A 13296-nucleotide genomic window follows, 5' to 3' on the forward strand; every position below is an offset into this window, starting at 1 on the left:
TAAAAAAATAACATGAAAAGATGTTCAAGACATGTTGTTTAGCAGAAAGAAGTCTGGTAATAAAACTTTATCTACTAGATACAACAAGATCTTGGTTCTACTGGTTAAAAAAAAAGAAAATATAGTCCCTACCTCATGCCACATACAAAAATTAACCCAAAATGGTTCACAGACCTACATGTAAGAACTAACACTATAAAACTCTTGGGAAAAAAAATCTTGAGTATATCTTCATGACTTTGGGCTAGGCAATGATTTCTTAGATATGACACCAAAAGCATAAATGACATAATAAAAAAAATTAATTGCGACTGAACAAAATTAAAAACTTTTGTGTTTTAAAGGACACCACCAAGAAAGTGAAAAGAAAACAAACAGAATGGGAGAAAATATTTGCAAACCACATATTGGATAGGAGAATATATACACAACTCTTACAACTATATAATAAAAAGAAAAATTAAAAAAAAAAAAAATAGGTAAAGGATCTGAATAGATATTTCTCCAGAGAAGATACACAAATGACCAGTAAGCGCATGAAAAGATGCTTAGCATCATTATCATTAGCTATCAAGGAAATACACATCAAAACCACAATGAGATACGACTTCACACCCACTAGGATGGCTATATTCAAAAAGACAGAAAATTACAAGTGTTGGTGAAGACATAAAGAAATTAGAACACTCATACACTGCTGGCTGGGAATGTAAAATGGTACAGCTGCTTTAGAAAAGTCGGGCAGTTCTCCCATGCCAGGGTAAGAGGGGATGCAGGGGAAGACCACCTACCTCGGATAGCACCTCTGAAGCCATCTCTGGGTTCTGAAGGCTGTCCCCTGGTATGGGGGTGCTGGCGCTCTCTCCCCTCTGCCCCACGCTCAGCGCCTGCTCCCACTTCTGCAGAGCCTCCTCGAATAGTTCCATGCCTGAGCACAGGCAGGAGAGAAGGGTGAGTCAGGCCCCCAGCAGAGAAAGAGCTGCCTGGCCCTGTACAGCCTCACTCAGTGAGGAGACAGCAGGGCCCAGAAGGACAAGAGCCTGGCAGGGCGGTGGGCCAGGTCCTGATCTCTTTTTCAGGATTTAGTAGTTTACAGGTCTTCATTCAGACCAGATTGGTTCCTAGAAGACTGTCCCCTGCCCAGAAATGGCTGGGAACCATGATGGGAATGGAGGTGAAATATTATATAAAATGTCCTGAGCCCAGCCTGGGTACCAGGAGGAGGCCATTCCTCCCACCCCTTCCCCAAGAAAGCCCAGAGACTAGTCTCCAGGCCTTACCTTGCATGTAGAGGCTTTCAGCGTTCCCATCGCTGGCAGCCACTGATTCTTCCATCCCTCTGGCATCCCATGGTCCCGAGCAGACTGCCACGGGGCTGGATGAGTTCACTGCCACCATCTGGGCACCAAGCAGTGCAGGGGCCCAAGGGCATGGAGTGAGGCCTTCCTGGGCCCTCTGTAGGATCCCCCATACCCCCTCCAAATATCATCCCTGAATTAGCCTCTGGCCATAGTGTCTAAGCCCCTAGCAGAGCTGGTTCCACAAACTCCAAGTGCCTGATGATGTCTCACAGAAACTGCCTAAGTGGGAAGAAACACTGAACCCAACAACTGGCCTAGGAACCAGCACCCTCTGATAAATCCTGCCCTAAGCCCAGCTCCTGACCAGCACTATCTACTCCCTGTTCTGGAGCTCCTCTACCGGTCTGACAAGAAGGCCTGAGGGACCAGCCATTACAGGCTCAGCCAGGCATGAGGGCCACAGCCATAACCACATGCCCTCCCAGCCTGTGGGCTCCTCCAGGACAAGAACTATCTCTCACCCACCCCTGTGTCCCCAGGGCAGTGGCTGGCCCAGGGCTGGGCCTTGGGGCTTGTTGAGTGAATTAATGACTGGATGAATGAACAAACCAAAAGCCACCTCCCAGAGAAAATAAACTCCTTTTTGTCTTATTTACCTCCACACCCCCAGTGCCTAACAAAATCCCTGGCACAAAGCAGGTGCTTGCTCAATGTCTGATGAATGCATGAATAAATGAACTTTCATAGATAAATATCTTCCCCAAGAGATCATACAGTTATCTTCTGAATCTTATCCGCCTGGCACATACAAGTGATGAATAGAAATCTTTGAAAGCCTGCATGGACAGATGCATGGATGGACGACTAGATGGGGGCATGGATGGATGGGTGCATGGATGAATAAATAGATGGAGGCATGGATGGAAGAATGAATGAATGAATGAAACTTCTTTCCTCTCCCTACCAGTCAATAAGCTTCCTGAGAGCAGGGACTAGGGCCTACTTGGTACTTGGTACTGAGCCCAGAGGCCGTGACAGGCACCCCAACTGCCCCTGCCTGGCCTGGCGCCCCAAGCCCAGGTCCTCACCGAGGCCAAGCTGTGGGAGGAGCCTGAGTGCTTGCTGGGCTCGATGGAAGAAATGCCACTGAGAGTGTCATTGCTCTTGCTACTGGGGCTCTGTACTCTCCGGCTGGAGTAGCCTGTAAGAAACAGGAGGGCAGGGGTCATGGTAGGTTTCGCACCTAGCCTCTACACATGCCATCCCCTCGCCTGGACCACCCTCCCCTTACCCCACAGCTGAGTGCCAGTCCTGACTTACAAGTCAGGGTATGGTCAAAACATCCTGATGTCATGTACCTAGCAGAAGAGTGCTGGGCCCCTGCCTGCTCTTCTGCTTACTACCATATCCCCAACACCCAGCACAGGGCCTGGGAAGGGCCCAGATCTGCCAGGATAAGGCTGAGAATGAGATCCGGCTACTTCCCCGTCTTCTTCTTAATCAGTTCTCCTTGTGTTGTTGATTATATGACTGATTAGGAAGTTTCCTTGTTCCAAAAGGGATTTGAGGCCACAACTTTTTAAAATACACCAATGACTTTTTTCAAAAAGTAAGTGGGAAAAGTAGGAAAAGGAAAATGAGGTGGTACCAGACAGCGGTGGCAGCATAGTGTACACAGGCTCAAGGTCAGTGGTCCCAGGTCTCCAGTGGCCAGTGCATGTCTCTGGATCCTGTCTGTAATTCTATTCTACTCTAGAAATTTATTTTTCCAATTGTAAAGATAAAGCTTCCCTTTTGCAATGATAATTCACAATTTAAATTCATTTTCACAGGAGATTTTTGCTTCTTAAAACAGCGTTTCTTTAAGAGAATGCCTTGCCTTTGAAAGAGATCACACGGCATTCATGCAAACACTGGGTTTCTGGGTTACGATTAACAGAGGACTGTGGGGAGTTACTGCTTTAAAAAAAATCTAAATCAATCCATCTCTAGATACATTTTTTTTTTTTATTATTGTGATTCAGGTAAAAGTTTACAGAGCAAATTAGTTTCTCATTCAAAAATGTATATACAAATTGTTTCATGGCACTGGCTGCAATCTCACACTGTGCCAGCACTCTCCCCCTTTCTCTTTCCACCCCAGGTTCACTGTATCCATTCTTCCAGTTCTCCTGTCCCCTCTCACTTTCTCATCTTTGTTCCTGGGCAGGTGTTGCTCATTTCATCGCCTTTGCTTATGATCTAAGAAGCACGCTCCTCACATGTATTATTGTTTTCCTTATAGGCCTGCCTCATCTCTGGCTGAAAGGTGAACTTTGGGAGTGGCTTTGAGTCTGAGTTAAAGGGTATCTGGGGGGCCAAAGTCTTGAGGGTTCCTCTAGTCTCTGTCAAACCAGTAAGTCTGGTCTTTTTGTGTGAATTTGATCATTTGTCCTACATTTTTTTCCTACTCTGTTCAGGACCCTCTATTGTAATCCCAGTCAGAGCGGTTGATAGTGGTAGCTGGGCACCATCTAGTTCTTCTAGTCTCGGCGTTGTGTAGGCTGTGTGGTTCAGGTGGTCTATAAGTCCTTTGGACTTATTGTTCCCTTGGGTCTTTAGTTTTTTTCCCTCTCCTTTGCTCCAAACCAGAAGAGACCGACAGTTGTATCTAGATACATACATAAAAAGTCAATTTAAAAAAGTGTAAAAAAGATAGGTATACTACATAACACTTTTTTCTGTCCCTTAGTTCTTTCAAATATTTAGGAATAAATTCCCAGAAAAAAATCTTGTATCTAAATCAACCTATCTCTATCTGTACATCTATACTGATAATTTTAAAATCAATTAAAAAGAAAAAAAAGAGGGGAGTGACCAAATCAGTTAAATGGGGAAAAGAGAGTCTTTTTAACAAATGGTGCTGGCATAACTGGATATCCATCTGCAAAAAAATGAAACAAGACCCATACCTCACTCCATGCACAAAAACTAACTCAAAATGGATCAAAGACCTGTATATAAAATCTAAAACAATAAAGATCATGGAAGAAAAAATAGGGACAACGTTAGGAGCCCTAACATGGCATAAACAGTATACAAAACATTATAATGCATGTAGAAGAAAAACTAGATAACTGGGAGCTCCTAAAATCAAACACCTATGCTCATCCAAAGACTTCACCAAAAGAATAAAAAGATTACCTACAGACTAGGAAAAAGTTTTTACCTATGACTTCAGCGCCTGATCTCTAAAATCTACATGATACTGCAAAAACTCAACTACAAAAAGACAAATAACCCAACTAAAAAATGGGCAAAAGATATGAACAGAAACTTCACTAAAGAAGACATTCAGTTAGCTAATGGATACATGAGGAAATGCTCATGATCATTAGCCATTAGAGAAATGCAGATCAAAAACTGCAATGAGATTCCATCTCACTCCAACAAAAAGGCTGGCATTAATCCAAAAAACACAAAATAATAAATGTTGGAGAGGTTGTGGAGAGACTGGAACACTTATACACTGCTGGTGGGAATGTCAAATGGTACAACCACTCTGGAAATTGATTTGGCGCTTCCTTAAAAAAGTAGAAATAGAACTACCATATGATCCAGCAATCCCACTCCTTGGAATATATCCTAGAGTAAAATAAGAGCCTTTACACAAACAGATATATACACACCCATTGCAGCACTGTTTACAATAGCAAAAAGATGGAAGCAACCAAGGTGTCCATCAATGAATGAATGGATAAATAAATTATGGTATACTCACACAGTGGAATGCTACGCATCTATAAAGAACAGTGATTAATCTGTGAAACATTTCATAACATGGAGGAATCTGGAAGGCATTATGCTGAGTGAAATTAGTCAGCTGTAAAAGGACAAATATTGTATGAGACCACTATTATAAGAACTCGAGAAATAGTTTAAACAGAGAAGAAAATCTCTTTGATGGTTACGAGAGGGGGGAGGGAGATAGGGAGGGAGAAGGGGATTCACTAACTAGATAGTAGGTAAGAACTACTTTAGGTGAAGGGAAAGACAACACACAATACAGAAGAGGTCAGCACAGCTGGACTAAACCAAAAGCAAAGCAGTTTCCTGAATAAACTGAATGCTTCAAAGGCCAGCGTAGCAGGGGTGGGGATTTGGGTACCATAGTTTCAGGGGACAGCTAAGTCAACTGGCATAATAAAATCTATTAAGAAAACCTTCTGTATCCCACTTTGGAGAGTGGCATCTGGGGTCTTAAACGCTAGCAAGCGTCCATCTAAGATGCATCAATGGGCCTCAACCTACCTGGAACAAAGGAGAATGAAGAACACCAAGGACACAAGGTAACTATAAGCCCAAGAGACGGAAAGGGCCACATAAACCAGAGGCTACATCAGCCTGAGACCAGAAGAACTAGATGGTGCCTGGCTACAACCGATGACTTGCCCTGACAGGGAACACAAGAGGGAACCCCTGAGGGTGCAGGACAGCAGTGGGATGTAGACCCCAAATTCTCGGAAAAAGACCAGACTTAATGGTCTGAGACTAAAAGGACCCCAGTGGTCACGGCCCCTAGACCTTCTGTTGGCCCAGGACAGGAACCATTCCCAAAGCCAACTCTTCAGACAGTGATTGGACTGGACAGTGGGATAGAAAATGATGCTGGTGAGGAGTGAGCTTCTTGGATCAGGTGGACACTTGAGACTATGTTGGCATCTCCTGCCTGGAGGGGAGATGAGAGGGCAGAGGGAAGTTGGCAGAATGCACATGGAAAGAGCGTGTGGAGGGAAGGAGCGGGTTGTGTCATTAAGGGGTGAGCGATTAGGAGTATATAGCAAGATGTATATAAATTTTTGTATGAGTGACTGACTTGATTTGTAAACTTTCACTTAAAGCACAATAAAAATTAAAAAAAAAAAAAAAAAGAGGGGGCAAAAAACCACATCAGCAGCCACAAAACCAGGGGCTGCCAGGCACTGAAGGTGGGGAGAAGGAAACAACAAAGGGACACGGCGGAGTTTATAGGGTGATGGAGCAGCTCTTAACTGGTGGTGTGTTTGTCAAAACTCATAGAACTATATGCTAAAAAGGGCAAATCTTACTGTATATAAATTAAACTTTAACTTAAAAAAAAAACAACAACTGTATGGCTGTATATACATATACACCTTCCAGCTCCTGAAACTGAGTAGACCTCCTTCCCTGGACTGAGGACCCATGCCCCGCCAGCCCACTCTGGACCCAGGTGCTCCCAAAGGGGTCCTCAGACAATGAGAACAACCAGAATAACTTCCACTGACTGGGCACATCACCCACCAAATCCTCAAAATGACTCAAGGAAGGAGATGTCACTGTCACCCCCACTTCACAGATGAGAGGAACTCAGCCTGAAAACTGAAAGTCACTTGCTGAGCTGGGACTTGAATCCAGGTCAAGCCCTTCCCCACCACCTCACACCCACCTTTCTTCACCGATGGGACCTTCCTGGCCAGCAGGATGGGGAGGGGCAGTGTGCCTAGCTGTTCTCCTCCCATCTCCGGGCTGACTTGCTTCTTCCTCCGCCGTCGCCTCTTCAGCTGGTGGGCGGCCAGGGCCAAGGCCACGGTCCCTAGAGCCGTGGCAAAGAGGACCTTCCGCAGGCCTGGCGTCAACCGCAGCTGTGAGAATGCTGACTGCAGCAACAGAAGGTGATGGCCATATCAGTCTCCCTAGGAAAGTCCTGAGGCAGGCGGAGTGCCCCACAGAGCACCTAACAGGCAGGGAGCACCTCAGGCAGTGAATGACTGAGAGACAGCCACCTTCAGAAGGGGGCGTGACCAGCCTCTCTGAAATGTAGACCATAGTGTTCTAAAGAAGGGACACTCAGGATGGCAAAATGACAATGCCAAGGAGAGAGCGTCCAGGGTCCACTAGGTGTCCCTAAAACCATCAGTGATGATTACATCAGCAGCATTGACTGAGCACCTACTACGCCAGGTACCTCACTAGGACTTCCCTTGTATTATCTGTTGGCGCTTTTACCATTTTCCAGATGAGGAAACTAAGACTCACACAGGTTAAGACTCATGTCCAAGGTGACAGAGTAAGAGGCAGATGCTGAACCCAGGTCTGCCAGATTCCAATTTCTTAATGACTCCATGAAGATGATGACATTCACCCCACCCACTGTCCCATCTGCACATGTCCCACTGTTCTAGCCTTACCCTCTGCCCAAGTAGACTGGGAGCCACCCAGGTGGGGCTGCATTGCTCATTCCTTTTTCCCTAGTGCCTGGCACAGGGTGGAGCCTTAGGAAGTGTCAAGAGGCCTGCTCTGCCACAAACATTTGCAGTTGGCAGGTGAGGCACTGTTGATCCCTTTTATAGATTAAGAAACTGAAGCAGAGAGTTCACATAGTCTTAGGGTGAAGAGTGGGCTTGGGGCCCCAGACTCCTAACCTAGTCTTCCTTCCCCTACTCAAAGAGACGATGCCAGATACTGAGACAGCAATAACAAGGACCCAGCTTTCCTAGATGCTGAGGGGCACCTGGACTGAGTGGCTCAGGGTTTCATGGATCAATCCTTACCTGCCCAAAAGTCGTGTATAGGAACACAGGGATCTCAGCCACTGTCATGGCCAGGGCCTGGATCATAGACATGCCCTCGGTCCTCCGGAACGCCATGACAGGACCAGCACCCCAGGCAAGAGCCCACAGGGCCAACGGCTTCCAAAGAGGATGTCTTCAACTGGCTGCTGGCTGGGTCCCAAGCACTGTCCACACCCCAGAAGAACAGGGACACACAGACCACAGGGTCCCTCCACGGAGCTGGGAGGACAGATGGCCAAGTCAGACACAAGGAACTGTGCACATGGGTACACACAAATGCACACAAAGTGCCCTGGGAGATGAGGGGGGAGCAGAGCCTTCATCTGGAATATTAGGCCTGGAATCAGGCCCCAGCCCTCCTGCAGCCACCAGTGGGGAGGGAGCCAAATGCCCCACAGACCTTCTGCCTACCATGAGCCCTGGGAGTGAGAGAAGCTCTATGGGGTGCTGGCCCAAGAAGAGGACCCAGGGCCTGGGAGATGGATAGGTCAGTCTCAGACTTGGGGCTGTATGCCATACTTTCTCAACCTTTTTAAACCCATGACCCTTTTGGTAAACAAAAATCAGGATCAGGCCCCTAAGAATCCGTATATCTTTTTAACCTCCCACAAAGCCAAAACGTTCCTGTAGACTGTATTATGCATATTATTTTACTGAATCATTACAATTCTGTGAAGTAAATGCTAACCATTTTCCAATGAGGAAACTGAGGCTCAGAGAGGGTAATCCAGGAGCCCAAGGTCACAAAGCTGGTACTGGTGGACTCAGGATATGAACCAAAATCTATCGGACTACACACTCCGTGGTAAGCCCAACCCTTTTGGTAAACACGACATGGAGCAGGAAGGGGCAGCAGAACCCCAAATTACAAGAGCAGCTTTCCCCTGGGGCCTTCTGAGACCCCCAGGATACCCCAATACCCCATCCCAAGGCCAGGAAATAGGTGATTTGATCACACATAGCCCAGTCCCCAAAACCCTGTAAGGTGCCCCCCAACTAACACCACCCAGGCCAAGGGTACCTTCAAGGGCTCCCGGTACCTCAAGCAGAAGGAACACACAGGCCAGGGCAGAACATGTCTGCCTGGGATGGCGGCCAAAGTCACTGGGCCAGCACAAGAAATGCCTTATCCCCAGTGAGTGGGAAGCAGGGATGATCCTATCTGTCTAGCTCTAGAGCTGGAGTGTGTGTGTGTGGGGAGGGGTGAGGTACTGTTCTAAGACCAAGGAAACCATCATCTTGTCAAGGGTAGGAGACATCCTGCCAGGAGGCTGCAGATTGAGCTACATGACCTCCAGTGGTCAGGGCTCAGGTAATATTGTAAAGGATCCCCGTTCACCACCCATCCTGGCCCAGGCTTCAGAGCAGAGGGAAGACAAGAACATCAGAGGCTCAGCAGGTACTTACTATGGGCCAGGCTTGGAACAGGCTCTGCACAAGGGCTTCTGTCTAGTCACTCATGGAACCCTTACAATAATTACTGCTTCTCTCAACAATGGGGAAACTGAGGCTGAGAGATCAGCAACCTGACCAAGGTCACTGAGTGAATGCTCAAGCTGCAGTGTGACCTCAGCTCTGTGGGATCCCAGGGCTGCAGCCGTGTTTCTCCTGCCCTGCCTGCTACAACTACCACCCTTCCCTCAACCATGTCACATGACCCCAGGTGAGAGGCCACAAACAGCTACAAAGATGAGCCTGAGCATGTTCCAAAAGTGAGCCAGAGCTGAGAGGCAGGGACTGAGGCCTGGCATTTGTCTGCAGGAAAGTCAAGAGCAGCCTCTGCTGCCCCCACTGAGCAGAAGAGAAGCAGGTGCAAGGTAATAACACCAGCTCCCCAAGTCCGTTTTAGTCTAGCGGTGGATCCAGGTCCAGTCTATCCACAGCCTACCTCCTCTCCAGGATTACAAACCTAGTGAAATGACCTCCTCCACGTGGACACTTCTAATCCTGCCCTAGAACCTTGGGCGGGAACCCCCTCATTCCAACAGCTGCATAGCACTTACAACGCCTTCAGCCTGGACACACATGCTTTCCATCCCAAGTACCTCCTCCCCTGCCCTGGATTCCAATGACTGGCCTGAGTACCTCCTCATTCTGAACCTTGGCCACAGTAGCGTCCCTGACCCCCACACCCCGAACCATCCTCTGCCCAATCTCGTGTTCATTCCAGCCTGAGCACCTCAGCGGAACTGGCATTGGGCACCTCCAACCCACCCCACCACCCCCGGAGCTCAACCCTGGACCTCAGCAACATCCCCGTCTCCAAAACCTGTTCAGTCCATACCGGACATCCTGCGCAGTCCCCGGCCAGGCCGTCACCTCTTTTGCCCCAAACTCTGGAATATACCTAGGCATCGTGCAGGCACTCTCTGGCGCCCTCCATTGCTCAGACACCTACTCCTTCCATCCTGGGTACCTTCCCGACCCAGGTACTTGTGCCCCTGCTCCCAACCCCCTCAACGTTCCAGGCCCGAGCACCTGCTCACTGACCCAGGTACCTTTTCGTTCCAACCCCAAACAGGGGCGCCCTCTCGCGCCGCCCTCGGCCTGGATATCTGCTCATTCCAACCTGGACACCTTCTCGGTCCGGTTGGGCCCTGACACCTGCACCCCCTCCCAGGCCCAGTCCCCGCAAGTCACAGTCCCCGGCCCGGCTGCACTACCCGCTTGCCCAGCGGGCACAGCCCGGGGCCGCCACTCACCCGGGATCCCATCGCTGCGGAAGGGCAGCGTATCCTTCCCCGGCGGCCGTGCAACCAACCTCGGGGGCCACCAGAGGGCGTGGCCCCGCACCAGACCGCCTCCTACTCTGGCCAATGAGCGTCGCAAAGTCTCTCCGCACCGCCTCAGCCTCGGGCCAAAATGTGGTCACGTGACCACCCTGGGCCCGCCTTTCCTGGCCCTCTACCCCACCTCCTAAGTGCGGTTGAGGCGCGGAAGTGATCGCTTCTCTCCGACGATTGGCCACTAGAATTAGATTGACACGGGCTGCTGAGTAGGACGGGACCACTCTAGAGGGCAATAGGTGGGTCGGTCAGGTGTACCACGTGGATCTGAATGGCTCTCTGGGAGGAAAGGTTCGTGGTGTGAACTTTAAACTTTGAATTCTCTACCCCTGGCCACCCAAACACGCACGTACCCTTCCCGCCCTTTAAGGCCCAAGTTTCGAATGCCACCGCCTCTCAGCTCTGGCAGTATCCTCTTAAGCACTTGCGACTCTCCACGTTGTTATGGAATTGTTTACCAAAGTGCCATACCTCCACTACAATACACCGACCCCTAAGAATTGAGTGTGTGATTCAGTTCGGACCACCCAAATGTGCCTTGCACTAAACATTGAGTTTGGAATCAGGCAGACCTGAGCTGGACTCAAGTTCTGCCATTTCAGCTCCCTGAAGTTTTCCAGTTTCCCTTGATGTAAAATGAGGATGGAATTCCTGCTTTGCCTGAGTCACAGGGCTTTGGTGGGGATCAAAAGATAACCGTGTGGCAGCCCTTTCCTCATTAAAGAGCTGGCCGCATCTCTGATTTTAAGTTACCATTATCAGCAAGTCATTCACATTTCTGCATTCGCTGAACAATAAATGTTTTTTGTGCGCCAGCCCCTCTCCTGAACACTGGTGGACGAGTGGTGGTCCTAGGAAGCTCACAGTCTGTCGGGGGGAAGTAGACACATAATTACAATCTTATGATGGGTGCTCTAACGGGGGAGACCCTGAGGATGTGGGATTACTAAGGAGATGCCTGGGCTGGACCTTTTGGGGGGGGGGAGGTGAGGAATTAAGGAAGGCTCCTGAAAGAAAGGAAGTCCAAGGGGAGACCTGAAGGATAAGCAGGAATTAGCTGGGCAAAGAGTAGAGGGAGGAGCATTCCAGGAACAGCATGAGCTGTGCCCCAGAGGCAAGAGAGAACCTGGCATCTTTGACTCAGGGTGGCAGGAACCGGACAGAGGGGACAGGGGCAACTGACAAGGCCAAAGGAGGAGCCAGATGTGGAGAAGGGTGGTCTCCACAGCTGAGCTGCCTGGGTTCCAGGCTAGATCCAACACTTCCTCCCCTGTGACCTTGGCCAAGTCACTAAACTCCTCTAAATCTCAACTTCCTCACCCCTAAAATGAGGATGATGATGGTTTCTAAGCTGTTATGAGGATCTTAGCTGATTACCCACTTAAAAGTGCTCAGTGCTGGCCTGGCATGGGCTCAGCAGCACATTTGGCCATTACGGTTAGAAAATCCTCAATAGTCAAGTGGAGAGCTAGAGAAATAGGTGAAAGATATAGACTGGCACAGCTACAAGATCAGCAATAGCTAGCATGTACTGTTGAGCTCTCTCTCCCCTTTACCCTGTCGTGTTTTTCTTCCCAGGACTCGTCACCTGGTACGTTATATATTTGTCCATAAGGGGAGGGACCTTGTTTTGTTCACTGCTTCATCTGCACCTAGAACAATGCCTGACAAATAGGTGCTCAATGTAAGTTATTGAATGAATGAACATACAACTATATTGATGTGTGATGCTGAAAGATAATATGGCTAGATGCTAGCTAAATGAATGATATGGTCAGCTATAGATAGAGAGGTAAATCAATGATCAGTACAGACGAATAGAAACAACACAGAAAAACACGGAGATGATGGATTGCAGCTATGCAGGTGGCATAAAAGTTGATGATGGCTCCATTTAGATCATAAATGCAGACCAGTGGTTCTGAACCTGGGGTGCACGTTAAATCATGTGGGCACTTTCAAAAGGTCCCACGTGCACCGAGAGAACCAAGGCCCTGGGGGTGAGTCTGGATTTTTTTTTTTTTTAATTTCTTATTAATATCATGTGCCAGAGTCTGGATTTTGAACAAGCCTAGGGGCGACTTGAGGTTTACCCCTGCACCGACAGGCTGCGTTAGGTGACAGAAAACCAGGGTAAGTATGGGGAGATGACCAAAATCAGCCATCCAAAGGACAGAGCCAAGAAGGAGAAGGTACTAGTTCAGGTCAAAACCAAAAAACCCAAACCCAGTGCTGTCGAGTCGATTCCGATTCATAGCGACCCTATAGGATAGAGTAGAACTGCCCTATAGAGTTTCCAAAGAGCGCCTGGCGAATTCAAACTGCCGACCCTTTGGTTAGCAGCCCTAGCACTTAACCACTAAGTCACCAGGGTTTCCCTAGTTCAGGTACCACGTGGTTAAAAGATGAAGCACAGAGGCAGAGATGGAGAGAGGTGGAGACAGGTAAAAAGCTCCCTCCCAAACCCCCGAGAGGGAGTTATCTGTGAACCGGGGCCACCTGTCTACCTGTCTGAGTTGTGAAGAGCTGTGTTCAAACTCAGTACATGTTCGTACCTGAGGGCAGCCCCGCCCCTCCACTTGGAGAGAAACCCCGACCTTTGATATCCCAGCCGTAGGCCACCCCCATTCTCGTCAT

The 13296-nt window shown here is 48.6% G+C and overlaps 1 protein-coding gene across 4 annotated transcripts in view; it reads right to left on the minus strand.

Annotated features, from left to right (window-relative positions):
- Window positions 1-10677, minus strand: part of MIGA2 (mitoguardin 2) — a 28853-nt gene extending 18176 nt beyond the window's left edge. For 2 of the 4 annotated variants that reach the window (XM_064291339.1, XM_064291337.1), the window contains exons 1-6: window positions 10576-10677; window positions 7853-8092; window positions 6748-6958; window positions 2390-2502; window positions 1281-1398; window positions 792-928 (exon numbers count right to left, since the gene is read on the minus strand). In XM_064291339.1, the coding sequence (XP_064147409.1) occupies window positions 792-928; window positions 1281-1398; window positions 2390-2502; window positions 6748-6958; window positions 7853-7948 (675 nt within the window). In that variant the 5' untranslated portion in view covers window positions 7949-8092; window positions 10576-10677. Of the gene's footprint in view, window positions 1-791; window positions 929-1280; window positions 1399-2389; window positions 2503-6747; window positions 6959-7852; window positions 8093-10575 lie in introns of those variants that run through there. The other 2 variants (XM_064291338.1, XM_064291336.1) reach the window with 1 other exon arrangement.
- Window positions 10678-13296: the final 2619 nt, after the last annotated feature.

This window comes from Loxodonta africana, chromosome 9 (genome assembly GCF_030014295.1).
Source record: "Loxodonta africana isolate mLoxAfr1 chromosome 9, mLoxAfr1.hap2, whole genome shotgun sequence".
In the NCBI taxonomy this organism is placed as follows: Eukaryota; Metazoa; Chordata; class Mammalia; order Proboscidea; family Elephantidae; genus Loxodonta; species Loxodonta africana.